This window comes from Balaenoptera physalus (genome assembly GCF_965194825.1).
Source record: "Balaenoptera physalus genome assembly, chromosome: 5".
Taxonomy (NCBI): domain Eukaryota; kingdom Metazoa; phylum Chordata; class Mammalia; order Artiodactyla; family Balaenopteridae; genus Balaenoptera; species Balaenoptera physalus.
In genome coordinates this window covers 117,032,014-117,054,771 of record NC_138884.1, presented here as the reverse complement: position 1 = coordinate 117,054,771, position 22,758 = coordinate 117,032,014, and the positions used below count along the sequence as shown (strand labels likewise).

General features: G+C 36.6%; 2 protein-coding genes across 11 annotated transcripts in view; one reads left to right on the top strand and one right to left on the bottom strand.

Annotated features, from left to right (window-relative positions):
- GSTCD (glutathione S-transferase C-terminal domain containing) overlaps positions 1-18,074 on the bottom strand; it is a 128,648-nt gene extending 110,574 nt beyond the window's left edge. For 3 of the 9 annotated variants that reach the window (XM_082462838.1, XM_082462845.1, XM_082462846.1), the window contains exons 1-4: positions 17,732-17,966; positions 9,145-9,585; positions 8,026-8,493; positions 2,651-2,902 (exon numbers count right to left, since the gene is read on the bottom strand). In XM_082462838.1, the coding sequence (XP_082318964.1) occupies positions 2,651-2,902; positions 8,026-8,493; positions 9,145-9,564 (1,140 nt within the window). In that variant the 5' untranslated portion in view covers positions 9,565-9,585; positions 17,732-17,966. The other 6 variants (XM_082462840.1, XM_082462842.1, XM_082462841.1 and 3 more) reach the window with 6 other exon arrangements.
- The window catches only part of INTS12 (integrator complex subunit 12), a 28,399-nt gene continuing 23,624 nt past the window's right edge, over positions 17,984-22,758 (top strand). The window contains exon 1 of one of the 2 annotated variants that reach the window (XM_082462900.1): positions 17,984-18,106. The gene's annotated coding sequence lies outside the window, so the exon portion shown is untranslated. Of the gene's footprint in view, positions 18,175-22,758 lie in introns of both variants that reach the window. The other variant, XM_082462902.1, reaches the window with a different exon arrangement.

The window sequence follows — 22,758 nt, the reverse complement described above, 5'->3', positions numbered from 1 at the left end:
ACCCCCCTCTCATCCCACATTATTTTTTCATAGCATTTATCACTACCTAATGTGTTATACATTTATTTGTGGTTTTTCTTTATTCACCTCCCCCACCAGAATGTAAGCTCCATGAAGGCAGTCCAATTTGTTCTTCATACATCCAACATTCAGAACAATGTTTGGCGTTTAGTAGACATATGTACATTTTTTGACTGGATAAATAAATAAATTTAAAAACTCTAGAGAATAAGGGAGATTTTGGAGGCAAGATTGTGTGTAAGAAAACAGAAGGAAAAAAAGGCGAGATGTGAGCGTTCCTAAGAAAAACTTTCCTACTTTACACATCTGCTTAGGGCCAATTTCATGTGTCCTCATTGCAATTGGCAAAAAAGAAAAAAAAAAAAAAAAAAGCAAAAACACAAAAAAACAAAAAAAAACCCCTGACTGTACAGAAATGAAAAGTTACAGTACAAAAAAAATTAATACATTCATAGAATATGTTAATTTGATATAATATTGTCTTTCAAATATATGACAATAGAGAAACTCGTAAGTAGCAAAAACAATGCCCTATTAAAAAGGAAAATGTTACTATGTAAACTTCTTTAATAAAGTTGGAAAAGTGAAAAAGAAAAAAGAAAAGAAAATGCATTGTATCCAATATACACTATCAAGTTAGAATTACATGAAAATTTAAATTATAACTTTTTAGATTTGAACATTCCGTTCTTATAAAATTGAAGATGTGATGTCCTAGTCAACTTCTATACAATCGTAAAATTTAATGACTTGTACAGAATGTGTACTACACCCTCCTAATTTATAAAAGGAGAAATTGAGACCCTTTCGTTAAGTGACTTACTCAAGGCAATAATGTTAGCTTGACTACAAAGCTGGGACTAGAACCCAAGTCACCTGGTCTCTAGTAGAGTCTTCCCACGGACTGTTCCCAAGCCAATGACTGATAGTCTCAGTCTCAGAGACTGAGTGGCAGACCATTTTTGAGAAATATGGAACTCTCTGACAGATGACTCAGGCTCAAGGATTCCCCACTAGCTTGACAAAACTTTCTAAGAACTGCACTGAAGTCTGACTTTTCTGACCCAACCTTCCTTCCTTTCCCGTTTTCACGCACAGGGATCCAAACTGCACCGTGTTCTGAAGGCTCCCGCAGCCTCCTCTGGCTCCCTCCCCACTTTCCCTCACAGATGTTTCCCTCAGTATAGCTCTTGCCCATCTAACCGCATCTTGGAGTTTGCTTCTGGAGGACCTGAACTAACACATCCCCTGTAAATTAAAAATTCAGGATTCCTTTATATTTTTTATATTATTACAAAAGGGCTTATTTTTATAATTTTTTAATTGTCCATATGTATTTTATTTATTTTTTTTAATTGGGGTATAGTGGTTTTACAATGTTGTGTTAGTTTCTACTGTACAATTGTTTATTAACTTTTTTCTGAATTTAAATTTTAGTCACCTGTCCCTTTTTCATAAATAATTTAAACTGTATTGAATGCAAATGTCCTTCCTAATGTCATTTTATTGCTGGAAAAGCATAGGTAGAAAAGTTTGAATTAGCAATCTTTTTTTCAAGACTGCATAAGTATGAATTAAAATAAAAGCACAGATTTTTGGTTTGTTAAAATTTTTTAAATTAGTATTTTAATACAAGAGTACTCTCCTGACAATTGTATTTTTTAAAACACTCAGGAGGTAAATGAGAGATCGCTGAGCAGTATAACCATCTGATCAAGACACATCAAACTTTGGATCTGCTTTGATATCTTCTGTAATCAACTGTACCACCTGCTTCATTGTTTCATCACTAGGCTAACAAAGCTTAGCTGAAGAGATAAGGGGCTGGTATCACTACTAAAATCTTCTGCTTTTCTAAATCAGCAAACTTTCTGTTAACTGTAGAACTCAAATACTTCCTAAGCCAAGTAGAAAAATATAATGATTTTCTTTCCAATGCAACTCAGATGACTAGCTCAAATTACTTCATGAATTTTCTATTCGAATAAATCTTCAAACAGTCTAAGTTAAAAGCAAAACATTTTTGCAGATTGTTTTGAATGATAGAGAAAAGAAAGCCTATTGGTGAAAACTTTTACACTTAGTACTATTAGAAACAAATTATGCTGCAAAGAGAGAAAAATAAATCATGTGCTCTTACTACATAAAAAGTCATAAAACCAAAGAATAAAGTAAAAACAGAATTCAAAGAATTCAAAAATCTTAAATTTAGACAAAACCTTGGAAAATATATTGAGATAATCATCTTCATATTTCTTTAACTCAAATCATCACCTCAAAATTAAGAAACTGAGAAACCAGTTCCTTGCAACAGAAAAACATCAGGTTAAAACAATAAACTTGACCAGGTGTGATATGACTTTGGTGTCTCGAATATAAAAACAAAAAATTCTGAGAAAAATACTCTTAAAAATATATATTCTGACTTGTTTGGCTCCAAAGACACATAATATTAAAAATCTTCAATTTACTATATTTCACTTAAATCCAAAGACTAGCAGAAATATTAATTGGTCAAGAGAGATATAAATAAAATTTATAAAATGTTAAACAAGCTGGGGTAAAATGCTCAGCAACTTTATCACATGGAATCTTTCAAACAAAATTTTAATAAAAACAATTTAATTACCATTAACTTCGTCATAGTGGGTCTTGGTCCTCCTATAAATGAAGGATCATTTTGCTCCTCTACACATGGGACCTCATCTAAGCTTGGCTGCTGTTCGTTTGAGGTGGTCTGTAATTCTGGTAAATGGAGAAATTGGATCCCACACTGAGAAGCTGTTGTTTTTACTCTTGGCACTTCCTGAATTCTCTGGTACCAGGCAGCCAGCAGTGGAAATTCTACCAGCTTTTCAGAAAGTTTCTTGCAGATAATTACCTAGGCAATTACAAAGGACAAAACACATTATTATATATTTTTTGTTTGTTATAAGAGCTGATTGAGGTAACTTTACATACCATAAAACTCACACATTTAAAGAATGAGTTTTAGTAAATTTATACAGTTGCACAACCACCACCATAATCCAGTACCATTACGCTCAACGTCACACCAAAAAGTTCCCTTGTGACCATCTGCAGTCAGACTCTGCTCCACAGTCAGTTGTAAGCAATCAATGATCTGCTTTTCATGTGTATAATTCTGCCTTTTCTAAAATTTCATACATTTAAATGGAATCACAAAATGTGGCTTTTTTCACTTAGCAATATGATTTTGAGATTCATCCATGTAGTTGCATTTATCAGTAGTTTGTTTATTATGATGCAGCATTTAAAGTAAGGCTTTTATTTATTCAGATTAGAAGCATTTGAAACCATTACCCCTGATGTAAATTAATATGTTTATTTTCTCTTGGTCAGATGCTTTCTCTCCAGCACCACCACCAAACTTCAATTTCTTTAAAAATTAGAATGTTCTTGCTTCTTTGTGAGACACTGAATGCTGTTTCCATAGAAATAGTTATAATGTTACAAACAGATTATGACTTATGAACAGATAAAATGAAAAGGTCAAGTCACAGAAAATCTCTACAAATATATCTAGCAATAATCAGTGCCAAAACAGGAGCCAGAAAGGACGAAAATTAATGAAAAATTTCACACATATATATAGTCTATTTTTAACTGGACTTTAAGGTTAAATAAGAATTGATTATAAGAACAGGGTTTATGTCTAATTCTCTTTGTATACTACAAGCGCTTAAAACACCACCTTGCAAAAAATACTCTGAGTGAATGAGCAAATGATCAAGAAACCATATATTGACCTCAAAGAATAATCCCCTAAATTAGTGTTTTTCAAACTGCTGCTTACAACCCATTAGGAGATTTAAAAATCAATTAAAAAAAATTTTTTTTTTACAAAATGAAATTGAATAGAAAATATCAGAGTACATAGCATGTAGTAAGGTGGGTTATTTTCTGTTTATACATCTATATTTATATATATAATATAAAGATGTATATTTGTATTTGTATGCTCAGTCACCTTGTAAAATGCATTATTTACTGTGAAAAGTAAAAAAGTTTGAAAAATACCGTCTAAATGGTACTCTGGGAGCCAAAAAGTTTCTAATTCTCAACAAAATACTTAATTGCCTGGAAACAGATTATGTGCTAAGGGAATTGTGCTTTAAGCCATGATAAATTAATCAAATAAGAAATTTCTCATTTCCTCACCTTTCCTTTACTCCCCTTGGTAGTCATTTATTCTTACTTCTTAGACGCATATGACATCTTTCCCTCCTTTAGAAAATCAGTTGTGATTAAACAACAATAATTCATGTTTAAAAAAATTGAGGAGTTTTACTCTGCATGACAGGTCATCCCATTTAATCAATATGCCAGGCTGCTCTGCTAATATCCAGACAGCTCAGGAGGTATGGCACCACATTCATTAATTACACTTGAGAAGATATATTTAGGGATGAGGCTAATGATAAATGTGTGAAATGAAAATTAAATTTGTTCCTAAGAAATGATTTTTAAAAGATGTTACCTGGCTGATAAGATCAAAACATTATAAATACCAGAGTTACTTAAGGACAAGAAAATAATTTATTCTCAAAATATTGGTAAAAAATTCCTATCAAGACCACAAACTGAAATCCTAGTGGCTTTGTATTTAATTATAGCAAGAGGCAGAAAAACTTGTATGAATAAAAAGAGAAGCAAGATATTACACCTGTCCAAAAGATCTCCTCCTCTGCATTACTTTCCAATCACTTATTATATACAGTATTTTGTAATTCTTTTATGTCATTTCCTCAGTCAAGTCTACCCTTTCAAAAACACATCATAACCAACAAATGTTTAGGTGAGCAGTGTAAGCAGTATAAAAAATAGTAAACAACCTGTCTAAATGGAAATATAATCCCAGTTCAGGGTCTTTTCTTACCATCTAGAACTGGTGAGTTAAAACTGAAAATTCTAAGGACCTAAGGAATAGGACAGGGGATGGAAAATATAAATCAACTACAGCATCCATAATTTTTGCAATATGCCAGCCAGTAGTGAGATTCCCATTTTATTCTCAATTTTATGCCAATAGGACCAGTGAAAGAGGTACTTAACATAGGTATTTTTGCTCAAAAATCAATTTCTACAATGATTTTACTTTAGTAATAAATGCATCATACTTTTAAAAAACTAAATTCAAAGCATTAGAAGTTAAAATGTATTAAGTTAAATCATAAATGTTCAAGTTACAAAAATATTTCATAAAATGTCAACTTCTCTGTCTTCCAGGAGTAGAATAATCTTTTAAATAGTTCTATCAAAGTGTACCTGTTTAGTAGCAGTAACTTAAAAATAACTATAAAATTTTCTGGTATCAGAGAGAAGCAACATTTTGCCTTAGTATGGTTATTCATTGTTATTTCTCCCATCTGCTTCCTATTCTGTGTACTAGAAGGTTCTAGCAAATAAATTAAAGGGAGGGGGGAATCATAAGAAGCATGCATTTTAATTTATTCTTTTTTAATCTATTCCTGAAACTTTCCAGAGGAGAGGATTTTATCAGGCACCTTCCAGAAAGAAGTGTTGGGCTATCAGTGGTTAACTTTGCAAACTAACATCCTATGAAGAGGAAGAGAAGCTTGGAGCAGAGGTTTAGATATAACACCTCAGCCTCTCTCCCTGTTGTTGTTTTGCATATTTGGCTTTATCCTGTTTAGCAAAACTGGGTATTTTCCCTAACTCTTTCTCATTTTGACCTCTGGTATACCAAACCTTGAATTAGCAAAATTGACTGCTCTTTCATATTCTTGATCTTATTCAACTCCGTGTTTCTGATCCAAACCTAGTAACTTGAACTTCATTCCTGATGATGAACTTGATCTTAATTCTGATCATCTGGACCACTACTCCATCACCTCAATGTGTGTTAATACAAGTATAAAGGCTCAGCATCCTAGCCACCATCTGAACTAAAATGGCTGCTTCATAACCCAAGATGACTTACAAGAGGAAAATAAATACAACAGAAATAACATCAAAGCTTTGGCAAAGAAAGATCAACTCCTGAAAGAAAATGTGATGATCCAGGAAAAATACAAAGAAAGAAAGGAAAATATTTAGAGAATTAGTTTACATGATGTCAAAAGAGAAGAATTTAATCATAGAATACATGTAATAAAAAAGTTTTCTGCTATTTTGAACTGAGATGAAAACAGAGTTCATTAGTTGTATCAATATTAGGTAGATTTACTCAGCAGTGGTCAGGCTGATGTCCCACCTGACTGAAGGGGGAAAAAAATCCTCTCAATTGGGAACACCTCCACCTCAATTGATCCTCATCAGGTAAACAGTATTTAAATTAAGCTAAAATTAAACGCAATTTAGCTGAAGATGGATGTCTGGAATGATCTAAAAATAACCTTTATGCAGGTGAATCCAATTTTTTATGTTTTGTTGCCTTTGAAGGCAAATAACCAAATCTTCTCTATCACCTTGTTTTATTTTCTTTGTAGCACTTACCATTATTTAAATATGTATTATTTATTTGTCTACGTGTTCATTTCTATCTTCCCTATTCTTCTATTTCTATTAGAATATTAACTCCACAAGGGCTGGGACCATTTCTGTCTTGTTCATCACTGTATTCCTAGTGCACACAACAGGGCATGACATATACAGTAGGCTTTCAATAAATTTCTCAAATGAATGAATTAATGGTTGTGCCGCCTTGATTCGATTTTTATGAAATTAGGAACAAATAGTTATCCAAGAAGACCAAGAAGCCATGAATACCAAAAGTATTTCCTAATATGTACCAAATGACTGCTCTAATGATTGAAGTCGGTAATAACAGCAGAGGTGGGGGATTGGGGGGAGTCAGGGACAAGAGAATTTAGAAATCGTTTGCCGAGGGAAAAGAAAAAATTTACGTTTTTCTCCCCACCCAGCCCCACGGACAATATGAATACACATGACATTTACAATACTAATCAACATCTAAACGATTCCTAGATCTCTTGTTTTCACATCCTTTGATTCTGAAGTTATTTTGGTTTTTAATCTTGTTTTGTTTACATTTTAAAGAAAAGAGAAATGTTCTTTAAGAAAATGCCAATTGATTAATGCCACTGAACTTATTAGTGAAGCCTGGTCTCCAAACATATAGATTTTCATTAGAAATCTTTTCTCATCTGTCAGTAGAGATGCCTGAAGTGTTGGTGATATATAATCAAAATGAAATCTGATATCTGATTCCTTAGTAAGGGAAAGGGTGAAATGCTTCAAAGTGAGAAAAATGCAGCTCTGGAAAATCAACTGGAAAGTTGCAGAGAGCTCTAGCTTCCCATGTTCACTCTCATACTACTTTTACCTTGTCTTTTTTCCCTCCACAGACAGAAAAAAACCACATACATACATACATTTATATATGTATGTATATAAATATGTATATATATGTACACACACATATATATACACACGCACATATATACATACATGTGTACCTGAAATGAAAAAGGAAACTTTCCATATATAATCTCCCACAGCATTGAATAGTACTGCCAGCTATGTAACATAACAGAGATGAGGGTAAAATATTTCTGATTTAAAAATATCTAACATAATGAAATTAGCATTTGAAGAGACTACATAATTATAAAATACAGCGGACAAGAGTTTTTAGTATTTTAATACTGGAACCTCTAGTATTAGAAGGTGATCACCACAGCATTTTAAAATTAATAATCATAACAAATGCTAATGTTTTAGCAACTCAAAACTAAAAGTCATAATAATTACTAACATGTATTGAAAGCAACTATGTGCCAAACGTCGTTCACGGTTTACACAAATTGTCATTTATTCCTCATACTGATCCTATTAGATGGGCACTATTATCATCTCTATTTTACATATAAGAAAATGGAGACATATTAATAACTTGCCCAGGAGCATAATGGCATTAAGAAATGAAATACGGATTCAAACCTGGGCAGTTTATAGACTGAAACCTACAGCAATGTATCCACTCTTGATAAACCTTACCAAAAAATGATGGATACAGGGCAAGAGCACAATATCTGCCACAGTGAAGTACAGGCCTTCTACAAACACATGGTCCAGCGGTGGAAGGTCAGAGGCTCTCGCTTTTCTGACGTGGGCAGGCTCCCTGTTGGCAGGAGCTGGTTCCTCACGTACTGTGAGCTTTGAGAATGCCACTCTCAGTTCCAGGCTCGCCGATGAAGAGTCCACCTCTTCAGATGTTTCCTGTCTATGGGCCTTGCTCTTCGTTTCTTCCTTATCAAGGGAAGGCCTAACCCCAGCAGCCTTCTGCTGCTTCAGCTTCTGCCGCCGGAGTTTGTCATCATTATGTACCCTAACGGGCTCACTAAGCTTCTTCTCAAGCTCTAGTATTTCGGCAGGGATAGTTGGGGGCTGGTCAGAAGATTCTTTGAGAAAATTCTCAATAGCTAAAGGGATGGTAAGTTCGCATAGCCTGGTCCACTGACTAACCTGCAAAACAAAACAAAACAAAACAAGAAATGAAAGGAATCTTTACTTTCAACACAGCTTGAAGAAAAATAACTTTCTATTGGGAAATAAGACTGGTTTAGAGAATTTAAGTCTTGAGCTAAACCATCCCTGGGCTAGGCTTTTACGCTCCATCACGAGACATTACAGTACTTCAGAAGTGATAACATTAAACAATGGAGGTTCAGCATTCCTGCATCTGGAATATATGCTATTCTCCTGTATCCACTTACCGAATAAATCCTCACTTCCCAAAGCCTTTAAAGTACGCTCCCCCTAAAAAAGCTGGGTTTCCGAAACATTGCTACGTTGAGCTCCTGTTCATATGTAAAATCCCCTTTAAAAATCCTCAACGTAATTAAAATAAAAGGGAAAGAAAAAAAAAAAAAAAAGAGAAATCTTTCCCTAAAAATAATGTCTCTAAACCTCATAAATTAAATCTTAAATTCTTATCTTCCAATACTGCGCTGAAATATCGGTATACATGAAGGGCTATTTTAACTCTTTCATTGGTTACTGTAGTTTTTTTAAGTAAATTAAATTTTATTTTCCAACAGAAAGTTCAAATAAATATTCAAGTGACTGTATTGTCACTTATGGCTTTAAATATCAGAAAAGAGACATTATACTTACTTCAGCACAGGCTTTCAAGCAAGTCTTCTTAAAACCCAGAAGTTCCAAAATTTCCTTCTTTGAGGGGTCTGCTTCATATGATTTCTGGATTATGTGTCTCAGAACAACAGCAAGTCCTGCTCTACAGAAATTGTCTGGTCTTTCTACTACTGCAGGTAAACAGCAATTCTGGACTATTGGTGGAAGCTCTTGCCTTGAAATAATCTGTATTTCAACATCCTCAAACAGTACATTTTTAAGTAGTGAAATACCTGTGCTTTCTTCAGTGAGGACTAAGCAAACTTTAAAGATTTTGCAGTCACAGTATGATAACAAAAATAAAGTTATAGATGTATGAAGAGGAAAGATGCACCCTTCTTTTTGGTGAGAAAGGTCCAAGTATAGATATTCTTCTGTAAGACTTTTCTTAATGCCTTTCATTTTCTTCTTTCATTGGGTTACCTGAAGCATAAATTGAAGTGATTATAGGTCTTAGAATATAGAAATTGCAAAGCTAAAATAAAAGATGAACATTTTAAAAACATTTTCTAGAAATCAGCAGGGATTTGTGATAGATACGATTCTACAAGAATTGGTTCTTGGAATGAATAAATGGCTTCCAAAAGAAAGATTCCTACCCTGTGCAATTAACTAGTCTTAAGGGTGATTTTATATCCAGCTCCTTTAAAAAGAGCATACCTCAGGTGCTTTGCAATAGAACTCTCCCAGTGAAGTACTGATACTTTGGGGTCTCAATACAGGTGAGAACAAAAGATGAATAGAATGGGACATAAGAAATAACCAAGAATACCTAGAGTTGTCTGGGGATAATAGCTCTGAGAAGCTTGATGATGCTGGTCCTTCCATACTGCTTGTTTTATACCCCTAAAATATAATAATTGAGGGGGGGATATATTCATTCTCTCACAAGAAATGGATTCTCCTAAAGTGGATTTTGATATGTGATGAGCTATTGTATGCTGAATCACAATAAAAAAAATATTTGAAATTCTCCATAACTTAGATGTTGATAAGTGAGATATCTCAAAGTTAACATGTCCAAAATCAAGTTCCTTATTCTCTCCCTACCCCAAAACCTGTTCCTCATGTATCTTCCCCATTTCAGTTAATGGAACACCATCCTTCTAGCTCTTCAGGCCAAAAACCTGGACAATCATTCTAAATTACTCTTTTCTTTCACACCCCCATAACTAATCCATTAAAAATTTATTGTGGCACTACATTCAATATATACCTAGAATCTGATCATTTCATTCCATCTTCATTGCTTCCACTGTGATCCAAGCCACCATCACCTTTGTTCTTAATTATAGCAATTGCTTCCTAACCCTGCTTTCCATCCTCTAGTCTATTCTCAACATAGTAGCGAAAATGATACGTTAAAAATGAAATAAAATCATGTCACTTCTCTGCTCAAGCACTCTAATGTCTTCCCATCCTACTCAGAGAAAAGGCAAAGCTCCTGCAAAGGTCTACAAAGATCTCCTTGATCTAATTCTCTATGTCTCTTTGTCCATCTCATCAGCTCTCATTTTTGCTCACTGCTTCAGCAAAAGTGGCTTGTTGTTCCTCTAAATCACTAGGTACATTCCCACCTCAGTGCCTTGGCACTTGATATTTCTAGTGCCTAGAACACATCCATACCTCCTTTAAGTACCTACTCAAACATCAACTTTTTGAGACGTTCCCTGGCTACTGTATTTAACTTGCGAACCCCAACTCCCACTTTCCCTGAAAAAACATTTCCATCCCCTTCTATGCTTTTCTTCACAGCACTTAGCACTATTGTAACATACTATATTATCTATTTTGGTCTTCGCCCAATAGAATATTCCATGAGAGTACAAATTTTATTTTATTCACTGCTATGCTAAAACAGGGCCTGCTATATGTATGTGTGTGTGTGTGTGTGTGTGTGTGTGAGTGTGTGTATATATATATATATATATATATACACACACACATATATATATACATGTATGTATATATATATATAGTCAAGAAATATTGAGTGAATGCATGGACGAATAGACATGTTGGTTATTTTAAAGATGCAAACATACACAACCTGTGGTCAAATTATTGATGGGTGTTTTCAAGTCAAAATCCTTAAGACTTTTGTCAATTATGAGTTTTTGTTTGATTTCTACATTTCCTGGGTCTAAAATTCCCCATGTTCTAATCCATAAATCAAAATTCCAAAGCTGACACTAGATGGCACTCTTTAAAAGCATTCGCCATATAACAGGAAGATGGTATATTGGAGAAAAAATTATTTTAAATTATTTAAAAACTACGTTAAAAGCCTTTAAAAAGTACACATGCAACTCTTTCTTTTAAGTGTATTTGAAATATTAGTGTACCTGAATTTTAGGGTGCTAAAATTTACTAAATTTCCTTTATATTCTAAATTCCTTAGTTTTTTTTTTTTTTTTAATCAAAAGCAAAATAGTTAAGTACTCTTTAACCATCTTGGTCCTCAACTTTTTTATTAAAGGGCTAATAATCCATTATAACAAAGGGATATAGTTAGTAAAGTACTGTCGTGGAAAACTTCTTGATAATGCAAGTGATCACCAGTGTTTTATCTTATACTTCTTTTGTTAAAACATAACAGATCTGCACCATGGTTTGTTACTTATTTAAAAGATTATCTACGGGAAAATTATTTCATGTAATTTAAAAGCAACAACCCTTTAACCCATGGAAACCATTTTCTCCCTGAGCTAACTTAATTACCTTTTGGATTTTTTTTTCCCCCACCTAGAGCTGATTTTAAAACAAAATATTAAAGGGCATTTGTTAAAGCTCACAGGCAAAAGAAACCAACATTTTGTAGAAAATTGATAGTCTCTTTGGAGAGTTTATCCCTATATATCTACTGCTGATTAATTTACCAATCCTCTTAACTCCCTTTGTTGACGGTGGGATGCTATAAAGAAGATCCCTAAATGCTTCCCTAAGAAGCAGATTTGAAAGAAAACATAATCGATTTCCTCATTTGCCCAGCAGTCTAGGAAATAGTAATTAGAGACTAGTCCTGCTAACACTTAAAAAAAAAAACACACAAACAAAAAACTAAAAACAACATCATACTATTTTACAGCTTTTGATTTAGGATATGCAGGAACATTATTTTAAAACTTAGAGTACGTGTATATTTGCCACTTCCCGAGGCACATAAGAACCTTGAGAATTAACTTTTACACATTCTATAAACTTTTTTTTTGCTGTGGGCACTTAATAAATGCTAAATGTCAACAAAATAGAATAGCAATAATCTGCCCTTGGAGATATCTAAAAATTAATGAGATGCCGAAGAGAAAATGCAAAGTACTGTTGATTCTGTTTAAAGATTTTTTTTTTTTGATATGGACAATTTTTAAAGTCTTTATTGAATTTGTTACAATATTGCTTCTGTTTTAAGTTTTGGCGTTTTGGCCGTGAGCCATGTGGGATCTTAGCTCCCCGACCAGGGATCGAACCGTCACTCCCTGCATTGGAAGGCGAAGTTTTAACCACTGGCCCGAGAGGGAAGTCCCAGTACTGTTGATTCTTCACATAATTTATTTCTTTAAATATAGATGTTGGGGTTTTTTTTTTCTTCCCCTTAAAGATTAAAAATGTTACTTAAGGATCTTAGAGTTAAAAAAAAAATTACTCTCCCTGGGCAATTTCTCCACATTAAATACTACTGTAATTTCAAAAATAAATATTAAGTATTAGCAAACCTGTACAAATTTGATATCTGTTTTTGGCTTGTACTATGTCTTTAACTTTTCAAGAAAGTAGAACACAGTTTTTGCTTAAAGTCTGCAAATACCCTCAAAAGAAACCTTTTTTTTTTTCTTCCTCTCCATTTCTACCTAGAGAATTCCTTATTTTATTACTTTTATGTCATCAGCTTTAAAAAAGGTAGGTGCTGTAGGATCATCCTCTGGGTCTCCAACACACAGAGCTGGGGGCATAGCTCTTGTTAGTCCAGACTACATTCCTGCCAAGCACAGAAGTGCTGTATGTCATTTGCCCTTTCTCAGCTTTGACAGGTGCCACGCTGCAACTATTCCTGTGATGGGGTGCGGAAGCAGCGGACAACACCACAAACTTGAGATGCTGAACAGAGCTGATGGAGTGTGCATCTCCTCCCTGGAAAGGCCAGCTTGCTCGGGAATGTTGCAGAGGGAATAAGAACAGGTAAAAAGAAAATACTTAAGCCTTGGTTTCATTATTTGGGAATCTTTAAAGATATTTTTAAACAAACGAAGTAGCCACAGGTTTAATTAGGAATTTAATCTTTTTTTTTTTCATTCTCATTCCAATTAATATATCTTGGTGTTGATAAAATGAAACATTTCACACATGAAAGGGGAAATGAGTTTTATAGGTATTTTCTTATCTAAAACCATTTTACTACTTTATTCCTTGCATATATAGAGAGAGAGAGAAAGGAAAAAATACCATAAATAAGTATGAAAATAAGCATACTTCTCTGGAAGCTGGAAAAATAGTTTAAAACTTTTGTGCTCAAAATTCAAGTCTGGATCTATGGCAACTAAATATTACATAATAGATAAATAAGTTATATATTATATATAAAGACCAAAAAGTACACAACTGCAACTAAATATTAACCAGTTGATTGTTTTTTTTAAAATAAGAAATTATCACTGGGCCTGGGATTTCATAGGAGCTTAATAAATGTTAAATGAACAAAGAATACAATTCTAAATAATATTATGTACATTTTATTGTCCAGCAGCTATGTGCTAAGCACACAGAACTTTTGTGTACTACTTCAATCCTAATAATCCTTAAAAGTACATTTTACTCCCACTACATAGATAAGAACTGTACTTCAATCCAAAAGCATTATTTGAATCTATAAAGGGATCTTATTGGAAAACATCAAGGAATAGGTATTTTTCTAACATAAATAGCACTACTTTACAAACTTCATAAATTGAAGCATATTGCAATTTTATTGCAGCAACAATTTCACCGGAGTGAAAATCATCAGAAATTATGTTATTCTAAGCAACTGTCCTTGATAAAAACCTCCATGCTAAAGGCAGAGTTATTTGACAATTCTCAGCACTGGATTAAGTTTTTTGATAGTTCCTTCCTATTTCCCTGTATTGGATCCTCCTCAGACCTCTTAGTGACCTGTAGCTCAGTACTTTACCCTATTCTCAACTTACACTCACCCCTCTGATTACTGGCTGTCAAAATTTGATCATGCCACACAATAAGAAATAAACCTTATAATGAAAGTCATTATACACTGAATAATACTGAAACAAAAGAATCGCCAAGAAATATCCTACCACATGAGATACAACTGACAGTTCACTCTGCTTTTTCTTTCTTCTTCTTCTTCTCCAGGGTTGTTTTATTGTTTTTAATGTTGGTTAGTACTCACTAAAGTGAGTCCATGACCTATGGGCCACCACTTACACTACAACGGCACTACCTGAGGTGATTTACGGTGCCATAGGGTTAAATATCAGCTACAACCTTTCCCCTGAACTTCAGACTCCTATACATGTATCCTACTTGACATCTTCACTTGGACATTTTTCTAAACCTGTTCCTCTTTCCTCAAGTAGCCCCCATTCTTGATAAAACAGCAACACCATTTACTCAGATGCTTGGGCCCATAATTCTGAAGTCTCACTCAACTCCTTTTTTTCTCTCTCTTACCCTATTTCTACCTTTGAAATACATGCTAAGTCTAACTTCTTAGCACCCCTACCAATAACACCTTAATCTAAGTCATCACTAGCTCTTACAAAGACTACTGCAAAAGCCCATTAACTATTTTCCTCCACTCAACACAACTGTCCATTCTGCAACTGTACTCAGGGTGATCCTTTAAAAACATAAATCAGACCATGTCCTCTGTTCACAACCATCCAATGGCTCCCCAGAACATTTAAAATAAAATCCACATTTCCTATCATGGTCTCTAGGGCCTGATGTGACCCTAGCTGTGTTTCTTTTTTGACCTGATCTTCTAACCCTCTTCCCTCTTGTTCACGTCCCTCCAGCCAGTTCTCCTTGCTGTTCTGGGAAGACGCCAGCAATGTCCTCATGCTTGAGAATTTTGGTACTTGCTATTCCCTCTGCCTAGAATGCTCTTCTCCAAGATATTCACATGGCTTGCTCCTTCATTTCACTGAGGTCTCTGAATATTAACTCAGAGCAGTCTATCCTGAGAAAAAGGACTCCCATCACTTCCTAGCCCCTTACTCTGCTTTCTTTTTCTTTACAGCACTTACTACCTCACATATCTCCAATGCTGAAGAGTACTCAAATTTTAGTTCAAGGAATGTTTAGTTCAAGCCTTAAATTATTCTTTATACTTCCAAACTTCTCAGGGAAAATAACGGATCTGTGTTGAATTGAAAAGATTTTCTCCAACCAAATATTCAAAAAATCTGTTTGTTACTGAGGCTGAAAGCTGGGGAGTCACAAAATGCTGGAATATAAATGTGACACCCTAAGTCCACTTGAATATTAACTGCTTATATTGTACAGAATAGTTCAAAGCAGTTTACAAATACGAAAAAATCACAAACTCTTATTTTTCTTAAAGATTCAAATTTAAATTTAAACCCATTAAAATTCCCCACTACATCAAATGTTCAACATTATGAATATTAGAACTTAGCTTGTGTTTTATACATAACAATAACAGTATTTGGTTGCAAATATCACTACTTTCTTTCAATAATATAGATTAAACAAAGAAAAGCCTGCCTCTACAGAGTTAGATAGCAGCTTATTACCTTAGATAGTAAAGTTTAAAAAAGGGAAGAAAACACTGAGCCATTTCAGTGCTCACTACATTATGTAATGTGAAGACACATATCGTTAAGTCCTAGAGGACAAAATCCTATGATTAAAATTAGCTGCTTATCTGGGCAAGAAGTGGGAAAAAAAAAAAAAAAACAGTTTAAAAAAGCTTACTTAACCTTAGCCATAAGGGAAGTGTGTCCTCTCTGGAGAATCAGGGAATCATCTGTTGCCATAGAATCATAATGCTTGCAGCTAAGCCTGACCTCATACCTGATAGGGATCCACAGCATGAAATGCTAACATGTTAGAAACATCGGCAAGCCTGAAATAAAATTACTGAATCCCCACAGCAACCAATACCCGTGCTTATTATGAACTATATGGTTTAAATCCTTGCTTTCCAAGTACTAATCATAACAGAATTCAGTAGGCTACTTTAAAAACTTGAAGATAAAAACAACATATACTAAGGAACTGTGTATACTACAGATATTTTAGTTGACTGGCCTCAAAATTTAAGTTTCAAAAAAAAATTTGTTAAGTTTCAAGGTCTGCTAAATTGTTGCTGTTACCCACTTGCATACTCAGTATTTATTATTTCAAATTACATGTGATACAAAAGCTACAAAGTAAACACAGGTTAAAAGAAAAATAAAAACCCCCCAAAACCCTTGATGGGCCTTCTACTACAGAAGTTAAAGTTTGAGCTTTGTTTAAAGCAGGCAAACATGTCACAGAAGTGTAAAAAAATAAAATAATTGATAAAATAAATGTCAAATCTCACTGAGTTTTTCAGATTTATTTTTGAAGTTAGGACTCTTAAAACAATGCCTTCAGGTATAACTCAAACATAATTTCAAATAATAAGTATGCTTAAGGCAATCCTTTCAGTAGTGTATATTCCCCACCAGGCAGCTGAAAAGTCACATAGCTTAATGTTTGATTTATTAAATATGATAGCCAATCACTCAGTTGTATTTATAACAAAGAATTTATTTTCACAATATTTAAGTGACCATGGTTAAAGTTTAAATTGTCACCACTAGTTTTTGCCAGCTTTTGCATTTCCTCCTTTAAACACTGTTTCTAGATAAGCTTAGAAAAAAGTAGAAGTACTCTATCTCCTCTTATCAATAATTTAGCAGAAGACATATTATTAAATGCTGGCATTTTCTTGATATTCAAGAACTTATGACAAGGAATGGGATCATGGCATCAGGGGATCATGACGTTAAGAATAAAGAGGAGTGGGGGAACAAGTCACCTAATCCCAAACCAGGTAGAGAAAGTACTCGTATCAGTAAACGTTTTGGAAGTCAAAGCAATTTTCATGCAAGTTAAACTCTCACTTTCTGTAGAAGTTTAAAACCAAAGTGAAACACTGATGGTGAAACAGAAGCAAATGGCCCAAAATGAAGCAAGTTCATTAGAGCAACTGTTAGGTAGTATTCACATACAACTGCTTTCTCCAATGAGGAAGGGCTGGAATAAAAAACTAACTGGAAAAAAAGAAGTTAAAGCGCGATCCAAGAGGTCTTAAAACTACACCTAGCAGCAAATGGCAAACGACCCCACAGACTGCTGCAACTGGAAGCTGCTCCATTCCCCCATCAGTAGAGGAAGCCACGGGGATTGGTCTTGGAAAAACTGAGAAGGGGCCCGGACCCCTCCACCCTTCCCACCCTTCCCGCCCTTCCCCACATCCTCAACCCTGTTTCCCCAGATGCTAAGAGGCGGCTTTACGGCGTCTCGGGGACTGCGGAGCCGGCGGCCCGAGCGCCCTCCTTACCTGGTCGCAGAGGCGCGGCCAGGCAGGGAGGGTGCGTGAGCGTGTGGGTGACACGGACCGCTAGCGCATTCCCGCCCCGCCCGAGCCGGGTTTCCCGAGGCCGCTTCAGGAAGTCTTCGCCTGCGGGCCACACGCAGCCAACGAAGCCGGGAGAGAAACAACGAAGACCGCACCAGGGAAACTGCGGCCCCCGCAATCATTCATAATCCGGCGGACCGGAAAGAGTGGGTTACGTCACTTCCTACCGTCGCACAGCCAATACGTTCCCCAGTCGACCCTGCTGCGGGAACCTTTGTTTTTCCGCTCTCGGAGCCGGCTGCTGCCGGGAGCGGTTCGTCAGGCCACCGGGAACGGACGGGGCAGCGGGGCGGAGCGGTGAGTTGTTACCAGCTCACCGGCTCCCAGCCGACTCTGGGAGGCTCAAGACTTCTGCGAGGGGCGAGGTGGGAGAGTAGTTCCGTGCGGTCTTAGTTTCCTCCCTCCTTGTGGGGACATCTCGTAATTTGCAGGCGGTCCAGTGCCCAGGCTGACTGCTCTCCCCTTAAGTGAGGGTAGTGCTTCCTCGTAGGTTGTGGCGGGCTGGGGCACGCGGACCGAGGGCACAGCCCCGGGGACTAGGTCCTTGGAACCCTGTCTCCGACCTTCCTCGGAAGGTTTTGGCGACTTCTCTCGGCAGCTCCCTCTGTCGGCCTCTCACCTTCTCTCGAGCTCACTTGTCAAGGACCTTCCCCTGTGCTAGGCCTTGGGTGTGTTATGACTTTGATCAAAAGATTGGCAGTCCTTGTCTGAGTGTCTCTGGTCGCTTTTCAGATTCACTATCACTTGGTTGGTTTGGAATCAGGGTCTTTCCGCTTCCCTTATGTTTCCGGACGTATGCCTAATGTTTCAGTGTAATCCAGGGGCAAGAACTCAGTGAGGGAATGAAAAGGGCAGCATCTTTAAAAGGTTGTTTATTAGAAAGGGTTGCAAGAGCTTGCAAAGACATAAAGGGCAAAGCTTTCTAGAGCAGTTATGTGATGGCAACCCTAATATTGCACTCTGCGTGAACAGGGTCGATTTCCTTCATCTCGTTCACGTACAGATGATCAACTTTGGACTTCTTTTAAGATTCGCATGTAGGGTGGGAAATGAGATCTAGAGGAAAGAATATATTTATATATGAGTACCCAATTTGGGTTGGAGAAATCACAGAAGCCCTAGAAAGTGACATTTAAACGCAACCTAGTTCATTCACTCTACAAATACTTTTGAGAATCTGTGAAGTTCCAAGCACTAGGTATATAACAGTGAATAAAACAAGTCCCTGCTTGCATGGAGTTTACAGTCTAGTGGGATTAATGAATTTAAATCAGATGAAGGATTGGGAAGAGAGTATTGCAGATAGGAACATTGTACAAGTCCTCCGTCATGAAAGAGGTGTTTTTGTTTCGTATTGCTTTTCTTTTTTTGATGTTTGAGGGTTTGTGGGGCGGGGCAGTTGGGTGGGGATGGCTTGGAATTTCTTTTTTATTGCTTTTTGTGAAGGGATTTTGGACATGATTAGAATTGTGTAGAAGGAGAGGAAAGACCTTTATACTTTGATCTCTAATAATTCCAAAGCCATTATTTTGTGGTACTTTGCAAAATAGCAGAGTGGTAGGCAAAAAAGAGAGCCTCTCCCCTTAAAGTACTCAAGAGTGTTATAGAGAATACACAGATGTATAAAAAAAGAGTGTGGTTCAAGGTAGAAAGTTCCAGTACCATGAGAATGCACTTTGAGATATCCTAGGAGGACACGATTAGTTGTATAGGGGGTAGAGAAGAACACTGTAGCTGTGAGTAAAGTTCTCATGAGAAGGAGTATTTGAACTGGGTCTTGATAGCATTTGGAAATACAAAAATGGGTAAAAATCTTGTCAGAAAAAATGAGTAGAATTAGCAAGCCCAGCTAATGGCTCTGCACTACAGAAGGTCTGGGGATGAAGAATTAAAGTTTTTGTGCCAGTTACTGAATCTTTTTAAATGGTAGGCCAAGAAATTCGGCTTTATTTTAAAGGCAGTGGGAATCCTTAATTTTTGAGGAAAAAAATGAAAAAAGAAAGAAAGGAAGGAAGGAAGAAAAAATGTGTTGCAGGAACATTAATATGGCAACAATGTTGAAGTCAAGGAGAATAACTAGATTGTTGCTGTAGTACAAAAAGCAAATAAAGACCTGAATCTGAATAGTAGCTGTGGAAATGAAAAACAGGAATAGATGTGAGAAACGTTGCAGAGTCAGAATTCACAGGAAAGGCCTGCTGATTGTTTAGCTATAAGGAATTGGGGAGGACTCGGTGAGGCAGAGATTTAGGCCTCAGACCTGATGAATGGAGAGTGTGTCATGTATTGAAAGAAATTGCAGGACAGGGAACTTTTAGGGGAAGATATTCATAGTCTCAATTTCAATCATAACTGAATTTGAGATACCATTAAGGCAACCAGGTACACATGTTTACTAAGCAGTTGGAAATGTGGGGTTTGAGCTTAATAGAGATTGGAATGGGGAAAAACATGTGAAATCAAGTTGAAAACATGATATATATAAGATTACCATGGAAGAAATTGGTAGCAGAACTAAGGAAAATAGACAAGAATAGATACTTGGGCAATACCAAGAGCAATGGGGATGAAAAGATGACCCAGAGAAAGAGTAGCCAGAGATAGAAAAAGAAAGCCAGGAAAGCTGAGTGTTACTCGTGGAGGAGGAAGATGTTTGAAAGAGAAAGTGAATAACATGTATTCACTTGGCCAGCATTTACTGAGTGCCTGCTGTCTGCCAGGCACTCTGCTAGAAACAGGGATTACAGCAGCAGATAAGGTCAGTGCTGGCCCTCCTGGAACCTACGTTCTAGTGAGAAAGACAAACCCTGTTTACGTAATTAACAGTGTAGTAGCTATGACGCGTAAATACAGGACGTTTTAGGACCATATAACAGTAAGACTCCTTATTTTGTTAGGGGAATGTGCAGAAAAAAATTGAGACTAGAAGGATGAATAAGATGAGGCAAGGGACGCTTTCCACTAAAGAGCTGGGGTAAGAAAGAGTATATGTTGAAAGATTTGAAATAAGTCATGTGGTTACAACAGAAAGTGGGAATAGCTTGAGATACTAGGTAACATTTAATGAGCAATTGTGCTCTGTGTCAGGTACAGTTGTAACTGCTTTACATGTATTACCAGATCATGTAGGGCATTAGAGACCTTTTTAAGAATCTTGTTCTTTAACCTTTGGACAGTAAGAAGTGAAAAGGAGTATTTTAAACAAGTGGATGATATAAAAATATTTGGAAAGGGGCAAGAGTGATTTTGAGGTTTTTTTTTTTTTTGGCTGCATTGGGTCTTCGTTGTTGCGCGGGCTTTCTCTAGTTGCAGCGAGCGGGGGCTACTCTTCTTTGCAGTGCACGGGCTTCGCATTAAGGTGGCTTCTCTTGTTGCGGAGCACGGGCTATAGGCACGCGGGCTTCAGTAGTTGTGGCACGTGGGCTCAGTAGTTGTGGCTCACAGGCTCTAGAGCGCAGGCTCATGAGTTGTGGTGCAGGGGCTTAGTTGCTCCATGGCATGTGGGATCTTCCTGGACCAGGGCTCAAACCCGTGTCCCTGCATTGGCAGGCTGATTCTTAACCACTGCACCTCCAGGGAAGTCCCGATTGTGGGGTTCTGATTAAGCTCTTACAGTGGGCTAGATAATAGCTGCATGATGGTAGCTTGGTCTAGGGTGTGGTAATAAGGATTGAAAAAGGTAGATGAATTTGAAATATGTATAAGAGGTTTGGTGATTGAATGGGAAGCAGGGGTTGAAGTGGAAGGAGTTAAAGCTGATTCTCAGGTTTCTGGCTGGAGCAATGGGATAAGTATCATTTGAGAAAGGGGAGATTAGGGGAAGAACTGGTTGAGAGAAGAGTTTATGAGTGGCTCTGTTAGGGGCATGTTGAATAGGTGGCACCAGTGAGATATCCAAGTCAAGCTGGCAGTTGAATCTTGGAAGAGACGCATGGGCTGGAGAGATAAATATGTAATTACTGGCAAAAGGGGATAGGTCAAATTGTCTAGGGCAGTAATTCTGAAACTTTTAGAGTAGATCAGAACCATCTGGAAGATCTAATGCAAATTTCTGGGCCTCACTCCCAGAGCATTTTCATTAGTAGGTATGGTTGTGGAGACCGAGAGTTTGAATATCTAACAGGTTCCCAGGTGATGCCTGTTGCTGCTGATCCAAAGGGGACATTTTGAGAAGAAGGTGTAGAGTGAAAGAAGAGACCCAGAACCTAATCTTGAGCAACTCATTTTTGATTCCTCAAGATTTTTGAGGAATCTACAAAGAAGACCAAGAAAGAAGTAGGAGGAAAAAATAGTATTTATTATACTTACCTGACTAAAGCTGTGAATACTTTGGTATTTGGTATTTGGTATTTGTATTTCCATGGAATGCTGGGACAAAGGCCAAATTGCAGGAAATGCTATATAAGCAGAAGGAATGAAGAAAAAGTATAAAATGTAGAAGAAGTTTTGCTATAAAATGAAGAAGATAGGATAGAAGATATTTAAAGGTCAATGAAAAGATGCCAGTAGAAAGAAAGAGGCTGGGGGAGGGAGGTTTGTGAGTGGCGGAGAAGACATAGGAATAGTTCATAGCTCAAGGTTTCAGAGCGGGAGGAAAAAGATAGGTTCCAGGCACAGGTGGCATTACATGGAGAGCCACCCTCTTATTTAAAAGGTGGGAAAGAGGAAAGGATTGGTGCAGGTATATTTGTAGATGTGTCAGAAAGTTGATTTAGTTCCTCTCTGACAGTTTCTGTTTTCTCTGTGAAGTAGATGAGGACATCTACTAAGACAGAGAAGCAGTTTCAAGGAAAATGGAGAAAATGTGACTGGTCTTTGCAGAAAGTGGGGAAATGAGTTGACCAGAGAAACATGATAGGATTGCTAAGTTGTGCTGAGTGCCTAGATGGGATTAGTGACTCTGAAGATACAGAGTGTGTGTATTCCTCTCAGCTGCACTTAGATTTTGG